General features: G+C 36.7%; 1 protein-coding gene across 11 annotated transcripts in view; it reads right to left on the reverse strand.

Moving 5' to 3' along the window:
- Nucleotides 1–838: 838 nt before the first annotated feature.
- LOC103041669 (multiple PDZ domain protein) overlaps nt 839–18,452 on the reverse strand; it is a 63,527-nt gene continuing 45,913 nt past the window's right edge. For 7 of the 11 annotated variants that reach the window (XM_049472182.1, XM_049472177.1, XM_049472184.1 and 4 more), the window contains 22 exons: nt 17,800–17,862; nt 16,109–16,180; nt 13,124–13,292; nt 12,157–12,353; nt 11,693–11,784; nt 11,440–11,515; nt 11,123–11,203; nt 10,731–10,820; nt 10,464–10,538; nt 8,556–8,733; nt 8,289–8,434; nt 8,100–8,183; nt 7,079–7,272; nt 5,785–5,932; nt 5,566–5,652; nt 4,993–5,086; nt 4,851–4,888; nt 4,181–4,303; nt 4,004–4,108; nt 3,809–3,897; nt 3,116–3,239; nt 839–2,753 (listed from right to left, as the gene is read on the reverse strand). In XM_049472182.1, the coding sequence (XP_049328139.1) occupies nt 2,607–2,753; nt 3,116–3,239; nt 3,809–3,897; nt 4,004–4,108; nt 4,181–4,303; nt 4,851–4,888; nt 4,993–5,086; nt 5,566–5,652; nt 5,785–5,932; nt 7,079–7,272; nt 8,100–8,183; nt 8,289–8,434; nt 8,556–8,733; nt 10,464–10,538; nt 10,731–10,820; nt 11,123–11,203; nt 11,440–11,515; nt 11,693–11,784; nt 12,157–12,353; nt 13,124–13,292; nt 16,109–16,180; nt 17,800–17,862 (2,472 nt within the window). In that variant the 3' untranslated portion in view covers nt 839–2,606. The remainder of the gene's footprint in view (nt 2,754–3,115; nt 3,240–3,808; nt 3,898–4,003; nt 4,109–4,180; nt 4,304–4,850; nt 4,889–4,992; nt 5,087–5,565; nt 5,653–5,784; nt 5,933–7,078; nt 7,273–8,099; nt 8,184–8,288; nt 8,435–8,555; nt 8,734–10,463; nt 10,539–10,730; nt 10,821–11,122; nt 11,204–11,439; nt 11,516–11,692; nt 11,785–12,156; nt 12,354–13,123; nt 13,293–16,108; nt 16,181–17,799; nt 17,863–18,452) is intronic. The other 4 variants (XM_049472183.1, XM_049472178.1, XM_049472179.1 and 1 more) reach the window with 2 other exon arrangements.

The following is an 18,452-nucleotide window of genomic DNA, read 5'->3' on the forward strand; positions in this document are numbered from 1 at the left end:
AAATAATACTTATTATTATTATTATTATTATTATTATAAGACAACTGACTGGTAAATGTGATAACACATACACACACTATCTCAGGCACTAAACACAGCAAGTGTTTATGGTAATGTAACACAGTGTGTAATATATGAGTGTGGGTGCCTTTGCACATCTTTGCAACTTACAGTAGTGAAAACGCTCCATGCATTAGAAGGGGTGTCGACAAACATGTGGGCATATAGTAGCAGACAAAGCTAGAGAGGCAGCACATAAGAGGCGTACGTGTAAGCTTTGTTGCTAACAGTGAATAAACAGCAAATGCCTATTAAATGAAAAGGTGAGAATATTGCACACAATAAAAGCATTACAGCTATAATGAGTAAGTCGTTTTGCATGTAGTATTAAAAATAGTGTCTACTGAGAGCATGATTTGTTGTAAAGTCTGATGCCATGTGGAAGCAAGAACCTGCAGTATCTACTCCTTCACACACCGCAGGAGCAGCAGCTTGGCACTGAAGAAGCTGCTCAGTGCTGTCAAAGAGTGGTGCATAGGGTGGAACAGGTTCTTCAGCATGTATTTAAATTTACTCTTCATTCTGCTGTCTTGTTTTTAAATGTCCATAATCTTTGTGAGGGAATGCAAAACATTTGCAATGGAACTGAATGAGTTTAACTGCATTATAAAAAATACTACACCATGGAAAATCAGCTGACACCCTAAATAATATTGCATAGACACAGATGTTCTAGCGAAAAAAAAATAATGATAAAGTCTGAATGCGAGCATGCTTTTTGTGTCGTGTATAGTAAGTAAGTTGTGTTGTGTACAGTAAGTTAACAGTAAACAGAAAGTTAAAAGGAAGCTGAAGGTCACTTTTATTCATTTAGCTGCAGAAAAAAACACTGGATTTCAGAAGACCATACTTCTTATATCTGTTACATCCCACACTGAGTACAATTCTGCAGATGCACAAATCATGAACATTAGCAAGAATACTTTAAATAGCATTGCACAAAGACATGGCGTGACGTAGCATCTACAACAGGCTACTTATAAACAGAAAACAACAGAGAGATAACATTAACATTTTTTTTATAAATAACACAGTTCAGATGGCTAAATAACTCGTCACTCACTTCACACTTTATATGTTCATATATATATATAATATCTTTTCAAAGCATTAACACATTAACACAATTACTAAAACCAGTGGTAAGGTTGTCTGTCTTTCAATGGGAAAGTTATCCAATCACCAATCAAGTGACAGACAGTCATTTATTGCATTCTGGGACTAAAACTGAATTACTGTCTGGAGTATTTACTGTGTTTTATTACTCATGGACTTTAAAGAATAATAAAAACAAAGGTAACCAATGTTAGGTAAGGTATTTTAAATCTAGAAAATAGAAACTATTCGTTAAAAAGTTACTATAAAAATAAAAAGGTTTATTATTAAACTACGTTTAAAAGTAGTAAAATACACTAAAACAATTTTATGAAATTAATAAATACATAATATAATGGGTAATATCTCTGTTGTTAATAAGAAATAAAACACATAACCTTCACCTGATATTTCACTGAATGGTGATGAAATGATGCAGAACTAATTTAATCTAGTCTTAACCAAACTACAATAACTTTAAGGACCATAGTTCCTATTTACCTTTTAATAGAATTTTGTCCCTGAGGTCAGCTTATGACAATTGTGTCGTTTTATACATCTAAATGCATTAAAATTTGTAGTATATATTGTTATTTAATATATTTAAGTTCTGATTGGCTACGAGGTTTTGTGTTTTGTTTCTTATTAACAATGGAGATATTACACATTATATTATGTATGACTTGAAACACCCCTTATAACTAATGGTAAGTGAGGTGTGACTAAGCTCCTTTTAGCAGAATAGGTTGATATGGGAAAGTAAGCTTTTATATGGGCCCTTTAACTAGCCCATACTAAATAACAGGGTGAGATAAAGTATGCACTGTCTGCAATTAGAGTAAAGAAATACAAAGCGCTCTATATAATGAGTAGAACTTATAAAATGGACAACAGTGAAAAACAAGTAGGTGGTCATAATTTTCTGATGTTACTGAGCCATGAGTAAAAGATAGGGAGAAGTCTACCTAAATCTAGGTATACTGTTATTTTTCACACAGGTTTAGGAAAATATGTTGTAATGAAATAAAAGATTCGTAGTATTGAAACAAAATGTTAGGAAATCTTCCATAACTCTTATACCTGACATTACATGACTTCAAAGGGCTACATTTGAGCAGTGTAACGGTAATATTAAAAGTAACACATGGAGTTATGAACATTTCCATAATGTAATGGGTAAAGATCACAGTGTGTAGGCAGCCTGAGGCAGTTTCACCAATGACTTTGCTTGATCTCTTCTAAATAACAATACCTAATACTAGTCTAGGTAATAGAACATAGGCCATTTCATACAGTGTGAGTGTTCGTGATGGTGTGAATGTGTATGTATGAATTTAAAGTAAGCATAAATGTGTTTAAAAAGTTTAAAAATACTACATGTAATTAAGTGTGTGTGTTTTGAAGTGTATATGAAGCTGTATAATTGTATTGTTTAGTGTATGTGTCGCTTCCTATGAAAGTACAGTAAGTGTGATGGTGCCTTTGGTTTTTTTCAGAATGCCAACAGCTTCCTCGTGTGTAACCCCCTCTAAACTCTGACCGTTAACAGCAACAATCTGATCACCCCGTTTTAGGCGTCCATCCTCTGCTGCTGCCCCCTGTAAAAACACACACGTGTTTTTGTGTTAGCATGCAAAAATTGAATTTGGAATAACTTGTAACATCCATAATTGTTCTGTTCCAAAATAAATGAAATACTGTACATTTAAATATTATAAATTAGAAACTGCAAAGATTTGAACTAATATTAACTAATATTATAGTTAAATTATAATTTAAATATATAATATACTGCCATTTTTTATTATTTGATCACAAGGCATTCTGGATATTCAATTATATTCAAAATATATAATACTTTGCTTTATATTATTTAGTCCTATGCCAGATTAGTTTTTCTTACACACAGAAGCGAAAATTTCCAGACTTTAAAGTGTAAATTTAGGACAAAATGTTGTACCTTTCCAAACACAGTTTTGACGTAGATGGGAAGGTCACCATGGGGGCTCCCGAAGCCTCCTACTATACTGAAGCCCAAACCGTCTAGCCCTCTTTCCAAGCTTATCGTCTTACACTGTGGAGGACTAGTGAAACAAAAGTAAACAAACTCAGATGAATATATCAGTGTGATCGCACTGTTACTTGCAACCCCAAAAGCAGACAAAGTTACTAGCTTATAAAAAATGTAAAACAATGTAGTGTTTCTCACTGTTACTCTGAATTGCACATCCATTCATGCATTACAGGCCTATATCACATTCCAAAAATAATTGGGAAGGGGTGATTTAAAGCTAGTAATGAGGTAAAAAAAAATAAAAAAATATCACAACCTAAATAATGATTTGAGTTCAAACATGGGGTATCAACAGATGTTGTAATCATTTGTAATCATGATTCGGTATGAAAGCAGTATCCAGATAAGCCTCAGTCTTTGAAGATTAGATAGGACAATGCAGGGATGTCCATGCATTTTTTAAGAAGACAATGCTAAACCACGTACTGCACACATTACCAATGATGGTATGGATACTGGACTAAGGTTGAGCAGACAAAACAAGAACTATGTTGGGTTCATACTGTGTGCCTCAAAGAGGAAGCATAATAGTAGACATTAAAGAAACAAAAAGCCCTTAATTTGTATTTATACACAGACCCCAGGTCATCATGGAAGATACTGCTTGTGGTGAGTCCAGGGGTTTGATCCGGAGGAGGACCAGTCACTGTCGTATCACCAGCCACAACCTACACACACACACACACACAAAAAAAAACCAAACACTGAGTGACTGATACCCCTTAGCATGAAATTGACCAGGTGTCATCTGTCTTTGAGTGTGTTAATGTGTACCTGCAGTTGTACGGTTCCTGTGGTGTTTTTCAGTAGTGATACTGCTTGGCTATGAGCCATGCCTTCTGTAGATGTGCCACAGATAGATATAATCCTATCCCCAACCTGAGAGAGTGCAGAACAGTGAGATCACACTACTGGCATAAATTGGTCACAAGCACACAAGCACACACTCACCCTGAGTTTCTGTGTCTGTGCAGCTAATCCAGCAGGGTTCATCATTGCAATGAAAATGGGCACATCTCCTAGAGGGCTTCCCACACCACCTGCTATACTGATGCCTAGGGAGTCGGATGGCCCCTGAAACACACACAATCATAAACAGCATTGTATAGACTGACGGACCAGTTTGACCTTGCAGAAAATCAGCAACACCTACCACATACACATATGTTTCCCAGATGGGGATTCAGCCTAGTCCTGGACAGAGGTGTCAAATAACAAAGTACAAATACCTTACTTAAGAAAAAGGCATCGGGCGGAAGGCAGGGTCCCATTCATCTGCCACCCACCATCAGGCCATTTTACCATTAGCACATTGAAGAGTGCTCACTCGCAAGATGACACTTCACAACTTATGCATGTGTGGGTGATTTCAAGCCATCCTTTGAGGTAACACTTAATATCAATTTACATCCTAATATCTTATGATTATAGGCATGTCTGTGAACTTAAAAGTAACTTGATATGTATTTAATATTCAGTGCCACTAGAGTGTGCCATGTTTTATCTAGTGGCACACATATCACACCATACATACTCACACCACCTCAATAGTTTCCCCACAAAAAACAGTAACAATAAAAGTAACCTTTTGTCTAAAGACAGAGCCTTCAGAATTGCTTACCTTGCACAGCTCAACAGTTCTAATATCTTGTTCCAGTGCTGAAAGAGAAGAAAGAACATTTTGAATATTTTGAACAAAATAAATAAAATAAAAAAAAAAAACACAACAGGAAAAAGTGATTCCGATTTAGTATTCTGCTTACATTCATGACTTCTGCGGATCTCAAAGTCTCCTTGTAGGCTGCCGGAGCCGCTGAAAGACTGCTGGGTGATTTTACAATTCCCACTTTCACTTAACTGCCCAAAACAACCACACATACATAAAAACACACCATCATGTTTACAAGATTCAAACGATTATAAATCTACTAGAGTAAATTCAAGTCACTGTATACGATTCTGGAGAATGACTGCTGACATTTGAAACATCATAAGCTCACTCCTTCAGAAGCTCCACCCCAAAATTTCTGCTGAATATCTATCACAAACATTTATAAACAGTAAAAAAATACTCTCATTTCAACATTTAGAATTCAATGTTTACACGTTTTTTTTGCCCTTGCCCCTCCCCTTCCTCTGTCTTAAACACAGTGCTGTGACTCTGAGTATGTGGTGACTCTGAGGGCTGAGTATGAACACCAAACTTCTTCATCAGTGTGCAAACATTCCAGAAAAATAGCAGACCATTAGCAAACGTTTTACCAAAAATGTATTTGTTTTAAATTGTACACAGTACCTTTAAAGTGTAATAAAGCAGTCCAAAAGCAGTCGCTCACCTGACTGGCCTGAGACATGCGTCTTTCTGAGTGGAATGGCCCCGCCTTAAAACGCCCCAACTCCATTTTGATTGGACCAACACAACACTAATGAGACATAAAATGCAGACAAAATCTCAACGTTATCAATAAATTGATTATTTGATTTACACAACAACATTAAATATGCTATATCCATTTGACGGTGTGTAGATTTTTATCCAATTTTTACACAAATACCTTCAGCAGTGCTGCGACAGATTCCTGTGTTGCTGATCGGACATCTTCTCCATTAACAGACAGAATCTGATCTCCTTGCATGAGGCGTCCATCACTCTCCACAACTCCGCCTTTCACAATGTCTGACACAAACACGCCTGTGTCATTCCTGAGGGCAAAAGGGGAACACAATTCATCAAATCACTAATTACTAATAGCTTGTTCAAAGTGGATCACAGAAGCTGAATGTGAAAAGGGATTCTACTGTCAAACAACCAAGGGTTAATGGCTTTGTTTAAAGTAGCTGTGTGGCCGAACATCTAATTCACACAACTAATGTAGCTAATAAATAAGGGATGTTTATATCCACTAGAACAGCACTGTGGAAACTGAAACATGGACATTAATGTTATGGCATTTGTAGGCTTTATGTGATTTTTTTTTCTCTTGTTCCTTTTCTGGGAAAGGTTGAGTTACAACTTATTGTATAGACAAAGTATTGTAACATCTGCACATTCATTGTTTCTTTTAAAAATTATGGGTACTAAAATGCATATCCTGCATTTGTTTGAGTAACTGTTCCTACAGTCCTCTAGCCCTGTAATGACCTGGAACCTGCTGGAATATTACTGTCATTGTATACAGTTGAGTTTTACACTGCCAGAAACTAAAGGCTACTAACCAAAAAGAAGGTCAGGCCTGTAAATGGCTTTTACAGGATTTTCTTATGGTCAGAAGAAATGAACATTGGGGCACTGGGGTTTTTAAACTCAAGAACACTGTATCAGCTGTTTAGCACAGGTAGCATCATGCGGCTGTTTTGCTGTTGAATAACATGTGCAGAAGTGGCATAGTTGTTGAGGGTTTAATACTCAGGCTTGGCAACTGCCATTGTTGGGCCTTGTGTATGTGTATGTGAGTGTATGTCTTTGTAACACAAAACATGGGTTAAAGACGGGTTAAAGACAAATGCCACATTCCACCTGTGCATCAAGAGAGATGAATATTCATGAATTTGTCAGTTGTAGGTGGTTGTTGAATGCATAAAGCAGGCCAACATTAAGCTGGAATGGCTTGTCCTGACCCTAATCTTTAAAATAATATGAGGTCTGTGCCAGCAAACAAACAAAAATATTGGAACTCAATTAATTCCACTGAGAATAATGTTCAAACATCCAACCAGAATTTTGCTACAACCTAGCAGATGGCAACCGAAGTGTCTGGGCAAGATGTTGTTTGATTAGGAGCATTTAGCCAACACATACATTTGACCCTGTATGTAGAACGCTAAGTGGTTCCTTCTCCCTATGTGTACCTTCTCCCGACGATACTGAGTCCAAGGCTCTGGCCAGGTTTCTTCTGTAGTTCCACGTTGAAAATATCCCACAGCTCCTCCTCCTTATACTGACCTTCGTCACGGAACACAGTCAGGCGCACTCGCTGAGGAGTCTGCCTCAGCACATTTATGGCCTCATCATGGGTGGCCATACGCAGGTCTATACCATTTACCTGGAGAAAACAAAAGTTATAATTGAGTAAATTTACTGCATAATTAATTTTGTGATAAATTATTTAAGTGTATCATCATTTTATGTCTGCTTTTTCTTGATTTTGCCTAAACTGATGTGCCGTCCACATGCTAGTCAGTTCCCTCATTATTTAATGCAGGCAGAAACGTAAGTATGAAAACACAGAAAAAAAGTTTAGGCACATCTACTATTATGCACCGTTTCTTTCAAAACAAAGGAAACTAATCAGGCAACTGTCTTCGATTTAGGAAAATGTTCTATTAGGTTTTGCTGTTAATTAAAGCATTGCTGTGATTGCATTCAATGGCAAAGGCACTGGTAAGGTCAGGACGCTGGATGATCAACACCCCTCCACAGCTCCAACTCTCCAATTCATCCTAAAGTACTTGGTTGAGTTACAACATATTGTATAGACAAAGTATTTTTACATCTGCACATTACATCTGCACATCTGTACTAAAATGCATATACTGCATTTGTTTGAGTAACTGTTCCTATAGTACTCTAGCCCTGCAATGACCTGGAAGCTGCTGGAACATTGCTGTCATTGTATACAGTTGAATTTTACACCTAAAGTACTGATTCAGCATATATTCACCTTACTTTTAAATGAGCAATGAGCATCATGGAATGCCTTGTGCAGGGTCTAAGATAGGGCCCCTAGTGTTCTCCCGAGAGTCTGTACTTTTGACAATACTCTTCTCCCTCTACTAGGACTAGGCAAGCTATACCATATGTGTGTGTGCATTTTTGCAAATATATGTCTATATCCACAGACACCATGTAAATGATTTAGCTGTAAATTACCTCCAGAATCTGGTCACCAGCCCACAGCCTGCCATCTTTAGCAGCAGCACCTTCTTCATACACCTCATGAATTATTATAGCACCCTGTGAAATATACTGGTGTTAGTGTGTGAGAGATTATGTAAGAAATAGTAAGAAAAGGCTTAAGTTTATGTAAAACAACAAACTACAAATGTGGAGGCAATTTACCAGCAATGTGTCACAGCCACCAACAATGCTAAGGCCAAGTCCTGTTCTTCCTTTAGAGATATCTATGGTGGTCTCACAGCCAGGGATTATAGGGCATGTAACAGGGTCAGACACCAAGGTTGCAGGAGTTGAAGATCTGCTCGAGCCTGATAGATCAGATAAACAATAAAATAATTAATAAGTGATAATTAAGAAGATTTTATTTTTTACCAACAAAAAAAGACTGTTGTTGGATTCTTGACGATTGACCATTTATTTTGCACTCACTTCTAATTGTCTCTGTTTCGGGAGGTGTCACAGAGAACAGAAGCATGTTGGATAAAGATGTGGTTTCTGGCTCTAGGTCTCTGCATGTTTGATTGGATGCATTCAAGACTGGTGTGGAGTCGGCTCTACAAATGGTGAGCTTCACAGAGCTCTTCCCACTGTTCAGCAAGGACATCACCTGCAAGAAAGCAATGTAACAATATGAGTCAACCTTTTTCATTTATTTATTTATATTCTTGTTTGGGGATTTCCACAAATTCTTCCTTGCAAATGGCTTCCAGTCCTATTTGATTTTTGAGTTGATTTGCATGTACTTTCTCTATAAACAGATAATCAATGACAGATGCTGTAAATACTGTAAAACATAAGCCAATATTTTTCTAGATTAACCTTTATTTGCAAAATATAGAATGCAGTCATACATGCCAGGTTATTTTCAGGAGATTCTAGGCTACTCAAATATGCCTTACAGAGTAACTACTACTTTAAAGATATTTTTTATATTAACAGCAAAATATGTTGCACTATATTAATAAAACATACCTGTGTGGTAAGGTCGTGCACACTTTATCAGACATAGAAAAAAAGGTTCACCACAAGGATACTGCATGGACACTTCCAGGTGAATTCCATTCTTTTTTTTTATTTTAAATTGTGTCACCTATTGACTTCTCACACTCAACCTCTGGCAGCTGTTTCAAAAGCACCTCTCACCTGTCAACACAATTCTTTTAAATTCCAGGCCCTATTTAACCTGGGCCATACCATTGTTAAGGTATGCACAACAAGGGTTCCTTCAACCCTTCATTAGACTTAACAAAACAACAAACAATAATTATATGCACAATGCTCTAAGATATACATGGCCATATGACACTGTTTCACTGGTAAGTATGTTTTAGCTAGCTTTTTATTTTTTTTCTTCTTTTACTGGTTCTAGTGTACTGTGAGACCCCTGCCGTCCTACACAGCAAATTCTGTTTTAAAAATAAAATCCCTGAGAGTTAATATCAACTAATTTTAAGTGTTAATGTGTGACCATTGAGTACACACTATAAAAGAGTTAAAGTAACTCTTTTCTGGGAGATGGACTTTTAACTCTGTTCAGGAGTTAAATCTGAACTGTTGTGGGAGTTAAAATACTTATTCCATCTAGAGTTAAATACAGCTCTCAGCTGGAGTGAATTTTAACATAAACTCCTTCATACTGTTAACAATTAATGCAAAAACGTGTGTTATTAAAACGAATATTTTAAAACCTTGGAACATTTAGGAGTAAAAATGACAACAAAAAGCATCATTACTGATTACAATAACAATTTCATAATCAACAAGTGTATGCCAGTATTTTTTTCATTGCATGGCAACTTTAATCCTGCATTGAATTGTCACACTTCACAGTGCAGAAGATGGTGGCTTGCTCTTATAGCTTACATGTTGGCTTGGCAAACAAACATTATATGAAATATAACAGTATACCCCATGGAAGGTAGCCCTGGTGGGCAAGACTACACACCTATAGTAGACTAGGACTGAGGGACACGCCCATTAGAGAGTTCAGTCACGCTCCTCAACACCTTAAAATAAACTCTGTAATACTACACTGCCAAAGAGTTCCCCTCAACTCAACTTGTAGTCTAAGTTGGAGAATAAACTCACACAATTTAACACTTTCACTCCAGGTTTCCGAACTCCAGAAATTTGCCTTGTACATTAACCGTTTTCTGAGCTGAATTAATGGCTGATGTTTGGTAACAGATGAATGGCGTTGTGCTGGTTACATGTGTCTATAATATTCATATTTTATGAAACATAATCTGGGAAAATGTTACATGTGCCCAAAAATATGAAAAACTAGCAATATATGGATTGACTTAACTTAAATATCAGTTGTTCCATTTGTGTTACCTTTTCTGCAGAGAGACCCAGCAGCATTTCATCATCCACTGCCATCAGTCTGTCGCCAGGCTGTATGCTCCCCTCCTACACACACGGCAATTGTTACCTTCTACTCATATTTCAGTGAAAGTCCCATAGCTACTTGGTTTATTTCTGTTTTGTTACTATTATCTTCACTCACTACACACCAGGTTGAACGTTTATTTAAACTTATATATTTAAACAGTATAATGGCAATAAAACACTGTATTAAACAGATCTGACGTGTGTTTGTACCTTTAAGGCTGGTCCTTCTTTAATGCTCTGCACAATGACACCGTTCCCGTTGTTGTCTTCAGCCAAATGCAGTCCTACACCACTCTCCTCCTATTAAGTTATAAAAAAAATATGTATATGTATAATTTATAATGATAAAATTTATAAATATTATACTGCTGGTATATTTGGTATACTTGTAAGGACACCATATCGATGACAAAAAACACAAAAACATAAAAACAGGAGGAGTATGCAGATTCTGGTTACATTATAGTCCATGTCAATGCTAGGCTACATGTAATGTGTAAAAGGATGATAGTATGCATGCATATCTGTGAATACATGAGTGTGGGATGCATTCATGTGAATGAAAAACACCAGTACAACGAATGAGAGTGAGAGTATCTTACTACTGGTAGAATTATGTGCTGAACACATTTAGACATGTCCAAATCAGGCAATGGCAGGTTGAGAGATGAGCATGTTTCAGGCTAAAAACAAATAATACGAAACCAAAATCAGATATGTATACAATTGGTACAATATACATCAGCACACAACCATCTTAGCATACTTTAATGGTTACTGACATTTACAGTCTTGCTGAGAGAGTAACATAATATCTTGTGTACCTTATCACATTTTCCACAATATTTTGATAACCCTTGAAGTAACTGTTTACTTTATATTAATAGACGTGAATGTGTGTGTGTGTGTGTGTGATTACCTCTGTCTGTGTATCAATGGTGTCTCCAAACTCCTTCATTGGGCCAACAGCCATCTGACTCAGAGCATCTGTGTTCCTGACACACAAACACACAATTCCATATAATAAAAACTTTCCACAAACACTATGTTTTGCTGAGCTCTCATATAAACTCTGCATTTGTGGTGTACAGGCGCCATCTGGTGCCCCGATTCAGTAGTGAGTTTAAAAGTTTAAAATACCAATACTCTATGGTAGATCATGTTACACTCACCTGATGAAAATGATCTTGACTTTGGATGGGGCGCTCTTGATAATGGACGAGGCGTTCTGATGGGAGCGACCGTACAGGATCTGACCATTAATCTGCAAAGAGGATGAGGTTTAGGCTACAAAACACTACCTAAGCAGTTAAATCAATTTATGTAGCTGCTATGCTATATTACACAGAAGAGGCCAGATTCAATATTGAATACTGATTTAAAATAACCAAATCAGTTAAATTAACTAGATTGCTCATTAATGTCTTTCCCTGATAAAAAATACATGGCACAACAACAATTCCATGATTTATGTTGAAAAAACCTGAATTCAACTGTCCTATGACTGCATCCAGGATGTACAGTACCTTTAGTCCATATTTGGGGATGTTATGCTCAATAACTGAACAACACATACTAATATCAGTGACTGATTAATAGCCTGTAATTCTCACAATGAAGTGTGTTCATCGCTCACCTCCAGCAGCTCGTCTCCCACAACGATGCGTCCGTCCCTCCCTGCTGCACCACTGGGGTCAATGCCCACCACGAAGACACTCATGCGTGAGCGGTCCCGATTTCCCGCCAGACTAAGGCCCAGACCACTTCTTCCTTTCTCCAACTCGATCATGTGCAGCACACCTGGCAGACTTCCATAACGCTCCACAACCTTCTCTACTCACACACACGGACACAAACAAATATAGAATACACAGGCAGGGATAGATTAGACAATCTAGATTTAACAATGTGCTGTTTAGTGCTGTTAATAACCTCAGTCTTATGCTTTTCCTGCAGCAAAATGTGTTGTATGATTATTATAACCTATTGCTTCTAAATCCCAGTTCAGGACAGATATATCATAGTTCAGTACCTGACTTGTCTTTAAGCTTCTTCTAGCAGTCTTTCCAAACCCTGCATGCTTTAGGCTGTCCTTATTTGACGTGTTTGGGAGGAACTAGTGTGAGAACATTGCCATCTTGTGGTAAAATATATTGTTGCAGTACGAAGCCCAGTTTTCACTAATACAGTGCTTCATTTGTGCTGAATCAATATCCAGATGATCTGTACAGTAGAATTACAATGAATATTTAATGTGTTCAATTCCATCACCAGCACATATGGTGATCAGTGATACACTGTATCCACATAACTAAAACAATTTAGAAAATTTAGAATTAAAGAAAGTTATGCAAAGAATCAGACATTTTTCAACAAAGAAAATATTTTGTTAAAATGGCCAGATAAATGCAAAAAAAAAAAAACAGTCAGTCGGCTGAATGTTAAAAGTCTCTGGATGTACTTAAAAAAAAAAAGTAAACTGTTTCTAGAAGACACTTTAAAGCACTTTAAGTTGCTCCTCAATTGTTTCAAACTGCTCTCTCTACAAGACCACTGTCTTCTCTGTCTTAATTTTTGTGAGCTGTTCAGTTGATGTCACTTACTCCAAGTGTAGCCAAACTCATCCTCCTCTTCTTCAGTGGAGTCGTGAGGAAGAGTAATCCGGTCAGGTATTTCTGTCAGCGTGTCCGTGTCCGTCTCGCCCACATGCGGGACCACGGGCAACGAAAGGAAGGATGTTGTGGGGGAAACCTTTTCTGGCTCCCGATTTAGCTGCCATGGTAACCAGAGGATATATTTAGAGAGAGGAAACCTGAGATAAACATCCCAAAAGAATGCTGTACACATCCTGTTCAATGGTAGAGTTAGTTTAAATAACAGTGAAATTCCAAGCAATGTAAAACGCTAAAAATATAGATTTTTCGCATTTGTAGCCTACAGCTCATGTCTACTTGTGTGCCTTTTATAAACTTTTATTATTAGTGTACAAAAATCACCTGGTTTGGAGTTTACCACACAAATGGGTCAATATCAATATACTGTGCCTTTTTTTGTCTGCAGCATAGTTGTTTAAATCCAAACTTCTTAACGTGTGTCACAGGTAAAATATTATAGTAATTTAAATAATTTTGGAAAATCAAAGTATTTCTTCACCATGAATCAAATGCCAAATTGCCTACAATTGGAAAATGTAATTTATTTGTAGTCTAAAGTGTCTTATAAATATGATTAATAGTTCTTTTAAACTTATGAGGCCCCAAAAGACATAGTTTTCTGATAACGACATATTTAATAGAAGCCCATCCATCATACCTCATAACTGTGATATTCATGATTAGCAGTATCATTGACCCCTAAATTGTACCCTATTTCTTACCACACAGTACACAGTAGTTTCTGTATTGTGATTAATATCAGATTATTTCCCCTTTATTTATTATATGCCGAACTGCACTGATTTAGCTTTTGATGCAAAACTCCACATTATTCACAGAAGCTTAAAGCCAGCAGAGAGAAGCGCAACTTACCTTTGATATGTGCTACAATTAAGAACTAGAGATCAAGCAGGCACTGTTATCATCATTAATGCTGATTTAAAAAGCTTAGAAAGACTCGCTAATCAAAGCCAGAAATCATGCCAGCCTTTTTTTATCTGAAGCAAAAGCTAGATTTAGCTTTATGACATGCCTGGTAAGGGCAATTCAACAGTAACTGAACTCAAATACAACACTAGAAATCTTAGATTGGTGCTTCCAAATAAGTACCTGGTAAGTAAGTTTCATACATAACTGTATGAAACAAATACAAAACTATGAAACACAAATATCAACTATTTTTTATTTTTATTTACATAAAATATAACTGAACAGTACATTTTGGATTTATGTTCAGGCGGGAAGACTTAATTATTATTATTTACAACATTCTTAAGCATTAAAATGTAGTAATATTTAATGATGTCTTAACTACTGTCATTTATTAATCAGTACTTACCATTTAACATGTAAATACTGTTATTAATGACAGTAAAGTGTTATTTTATATTAGTTTTACTTTTAATATTTCCCATTGGTTTTTATTATTAGTTTCTTATTTTTGCTTACCTATTAGTATTTGTATTAAAATTTTCTATTGTTTTCTATTTTTAACAGACACACCGGTTTTATTCCTTACTACACACAGGAAGACAAATTCATTCAGCTTCAGCTGTAGTAGAAACAAAGGCTTTTTACACTGTAGTAAAAAGTTTGAGTCTGATGCGTTTTGCATATAAGTAAAATTCTGTTCATGAAGCCTCTGATCAAGAAAAGCAGTCTCCTGCATCTCTAACAGAGTTTAATTTGAGGGCTAACCTTATACATTTACCTTAATGATTATTGATTCCCCTTTTTTTTTAAAACATGAACAGCCATTAATCAAATGAACTAAAACTTGCAATCCAAATACATACATCACCATTTGTTTTAAAAATGCTCAGTTCGCTTTTTTAGATTAACTCAAAACATTTGGTGAACTGCTCTGAAATATATACATATAAAGACATATAAGGTATTATTTTGAACTATTCAAAATCTGTATAATGCATTAAAAGTTTCACACAGCGACTTTACTGTTGAGTTCAGAAGGTAGATTCCCGGTACCTTTTATTTCTAAGTTTATGCTCTCTCTTTCTCTCTCTCTCTCTCTCTCTCTCTCTCTCTCTCTTACACTGTATGGAGCTACATTTATATTTATTTTCTCCATTAAAACTCTTAGTTAAACTCTGTAATTCAGCACATTACAATAATCTAGTTTAAAAAGCACCAAACTATCCTGAGATTCTAATTACATACATACATTACAATACAGTAAAAAGGATCTAGTCTAGCAGTTATATATCACACTACACCATTATTGTTGTCCCCTTCCCAAAATACAGTTAGGTACCAGCATTTAAAAAATGTAATCGTGATTTTATCCATGATTTGTTGACAGCTTATTTTTGTGATTAATACCATTTTTTTGTATTATTGCCAACAATAATACACATCTAAATGTGTCCATCACTGATTCTTTCATTCACCTTTAAAAACCCATTGTAAAAAGCTTAGTGTTATAGAAGAAAACGGATATTAAATTATGATTAATCACCGAATTCTATTGTGATTAATAAGATATTTTTTAATCGACTGACCAAATAAATTTAGGATACAAGGGAGATTGTTTTGCAGCCTGCGGTGTTCTTTTTCTTTGTTGAAAGGGTGCCCAAACTTCTGCAAGCTGCTATAAGTTTATGTCTGGTGTCATGAAAGGCGTATGTAGTCTAATAGAAGTAATTTCTTAGTAAGTGTATTTGAAAAGACTGAAATTGCCCCAATCTGGCATGTGACAGAAGCAACAAGTCAATACAGAAATAATCTCGCAGTCACCAAACCAACAAACAAACATACACACACTTAGTAAAGAAAGGGGCTGTTAGGGAAACATGTATGCAGAGCCCATATGAAACAGTGTATTAACTGTTTAAATTACTGCACATACATGTTAGAAAGAGTGAGAATTCAGAGACACACACACCTGAACTCACACTCACACTGTCAGGAACAAACCTTAAACGGAGTAGGGGTGAAAGGGTTAGTTGGGGAGAGACGGAGGAAAAGTCTACTGTGACTCTCAACACCCTACAAAGAAAAAAAGAGAAAGAGCAACCAGCACCAGTGAGGGAGAGAGAGAGAGAAAAGAGAGAGAGAGAGAGCAAAAGAAGAAAAAGAATCGGGCAAAAGAGAGAAAAAAGCCACAGACAGAGGATATACTGTACTTGGAGGTGGTGGTCAATATGACAATATATTTTATTTTCTTTGTACTACACAATATTTTAATATAATAACTTTAGTAAGGGCAGAATGTTGGATGATCACCACCCTCCACTCTTCTCCAACTCTCCAAATCATCCCAAAAGCACTATTTGGGGCAGCATCATTTCAACTGTGCCAGCAGGTTCATGTGTATCTCCTCCAAAGAGTCCTATTCTATTGACTATACTTCTCTACAGGCACTAGACTAAGCTGTGTGTGTGCATTTGCACATCTGTGTCAGCAATGGGTGCAACAAGTCGCTAAATGCATTCATTAAAAGAGAAATATTCTGCAGCAATTTAAATATAATGTATTGTACCTAGTGTTGTTGATGTCAGTTTGTGGATTTAAAAATAAAACCACAATATGTACAGTGAAAATATATTGTCAAGCACCGTACTATTTTTGTCATACTGCCCAACCCTGAACTGAACTCACACAGACCCAAGGCCAAATCAATATACTGTATCATAATACTGATATACACATACATTTTTAAAGGGCCACACCCTACATTACATACAGCTCCCCACGTCAATAAAGCAAATCAAGAAAATGTCACCAGTTATTAGACTGATTATGTAAAAGTCCTCTGCTCTAACTGGCTGCTTTGTTGTACTGTTTCCTGTTTTAAAAAAAAAGAATCTATGTAAAAAAAAAATTAAGAACATTGATTCTAATGATTTGGCCCCTTGAAACAAACCAGATTCAATTTTAGATCCAGATTTTAGATCTCTGGCCCTGTTTACACCTTGCATTAACATGCATTCTGTGTGATCATAATTATTGCGTGTGGCTAGAATATAGTACATAAAGTTCTCGATGACACGTTGTAATCCGATCACTTATACCACATTTGGAAGGAGTCAGAGATGCATATGACCACATTATTACTGTTGTGTGATTGTCAAATAATCTCAATGCATCACAGGCAACAAAACACCACCCGCATTAAGCGTATCACTGCCCCTGCCAGTAATAACTGCAACTTGGAGACTAAAATGTCTACCGTCCACACAGGTTAGCTGAGCAGGCTACAATAACAAGTAATGGATGATGGTAATACTCATAGCTGGTGTACAAGAGAAACTACAAGAGTCATCATGATTTACAAAGTAAACTGGAAGACTTTTATCGTAACCGGTTCCTCCTCCAGCAGAATCAATTAAATATTTGAGCACAAGTGCTCACAGGAGACGGATTTAAAATGCCAGATGTGAACGGCTACGCATTTCGGCAATCATCTGTGATCAGATCACCCGGATGCATGTTAATGCTAGGTGATAATGTCAGGGCCTCAGTTAACCGATACAATCTTTACAAGCCATTAATACCCTTCACTGTTAACCATAAAAAAAACAGTGGCATCTTAAGCATTTAAAGAATGTCAGACAATTTAAAAGCTCAAATCCACCGTGTTGACTTAAAGTTTTTAAAGTACTGACCTTGTTACTGTTGGGCTTTGAGTCAGATGCAGTCCTGTCCTCCACAGAATCAGTTGCCGAGGTCTGTCATTTGAGCATAAATGATAGAAAAAAAAAGTCTTTGAAAGTGCTCAAAGATTACTTATTAAACACACTTGAGGTGAAGCGCACCTACAGACACAGATTCTTCACTCATAACTGCTGCAATAACACCACGTCTGCAGCTCTCTAGCTGTATATAACACTCCGAATGAGGCCATCCAGCATAATTAAGGCGTTCTTTAATGGCAGACTGCTGGCACTGAGTGGCTCCAGTGGTTTATGCTTGTTGTTCAGAGGCTTTCAAATAAAGAGAGTTTTAGTGGCCATCTGCACTGAGACAGCTGCGGGTGCCTTGATGAAGAAAGACTCGCCGCCTGCACATCTGGCCTGAGAGTTCACAAGCAGCTGACGGGGAAGACTTACGCAAGGCATTAAGCTGCACGACATTTGTGTAAATAAAAGCCGGGCTACCATGATCTTATATTTCCTGTGGAAATCTGTAGTATAGGGTGTGCAGATGTCAGGCTCTCTCTATTGGATTCAGAAGATTAGCAGCATCACTTACGCTAATATTCTTAGTGGTGGTTGAAACATCTGAATCAATTATGTGGGGGATGGGGGTTCAAAATGTT

The sequence above is a fragment of the Astyanax mexicanus genome, chromosome 25 (assembly GCF_023375975.1).
Source record: "Astyanax mexicanus isolate ESR-SI-001 chromosome 25, AstMex3_surface, whole genome shotgun sequence".
Taxonomy (NCBI): Eukaryota; Metazoa; Chordata; class Actinopteri; order Characiformes; family Acestrorhamphidae; genus Astyanax; species Astyanax mexicanus.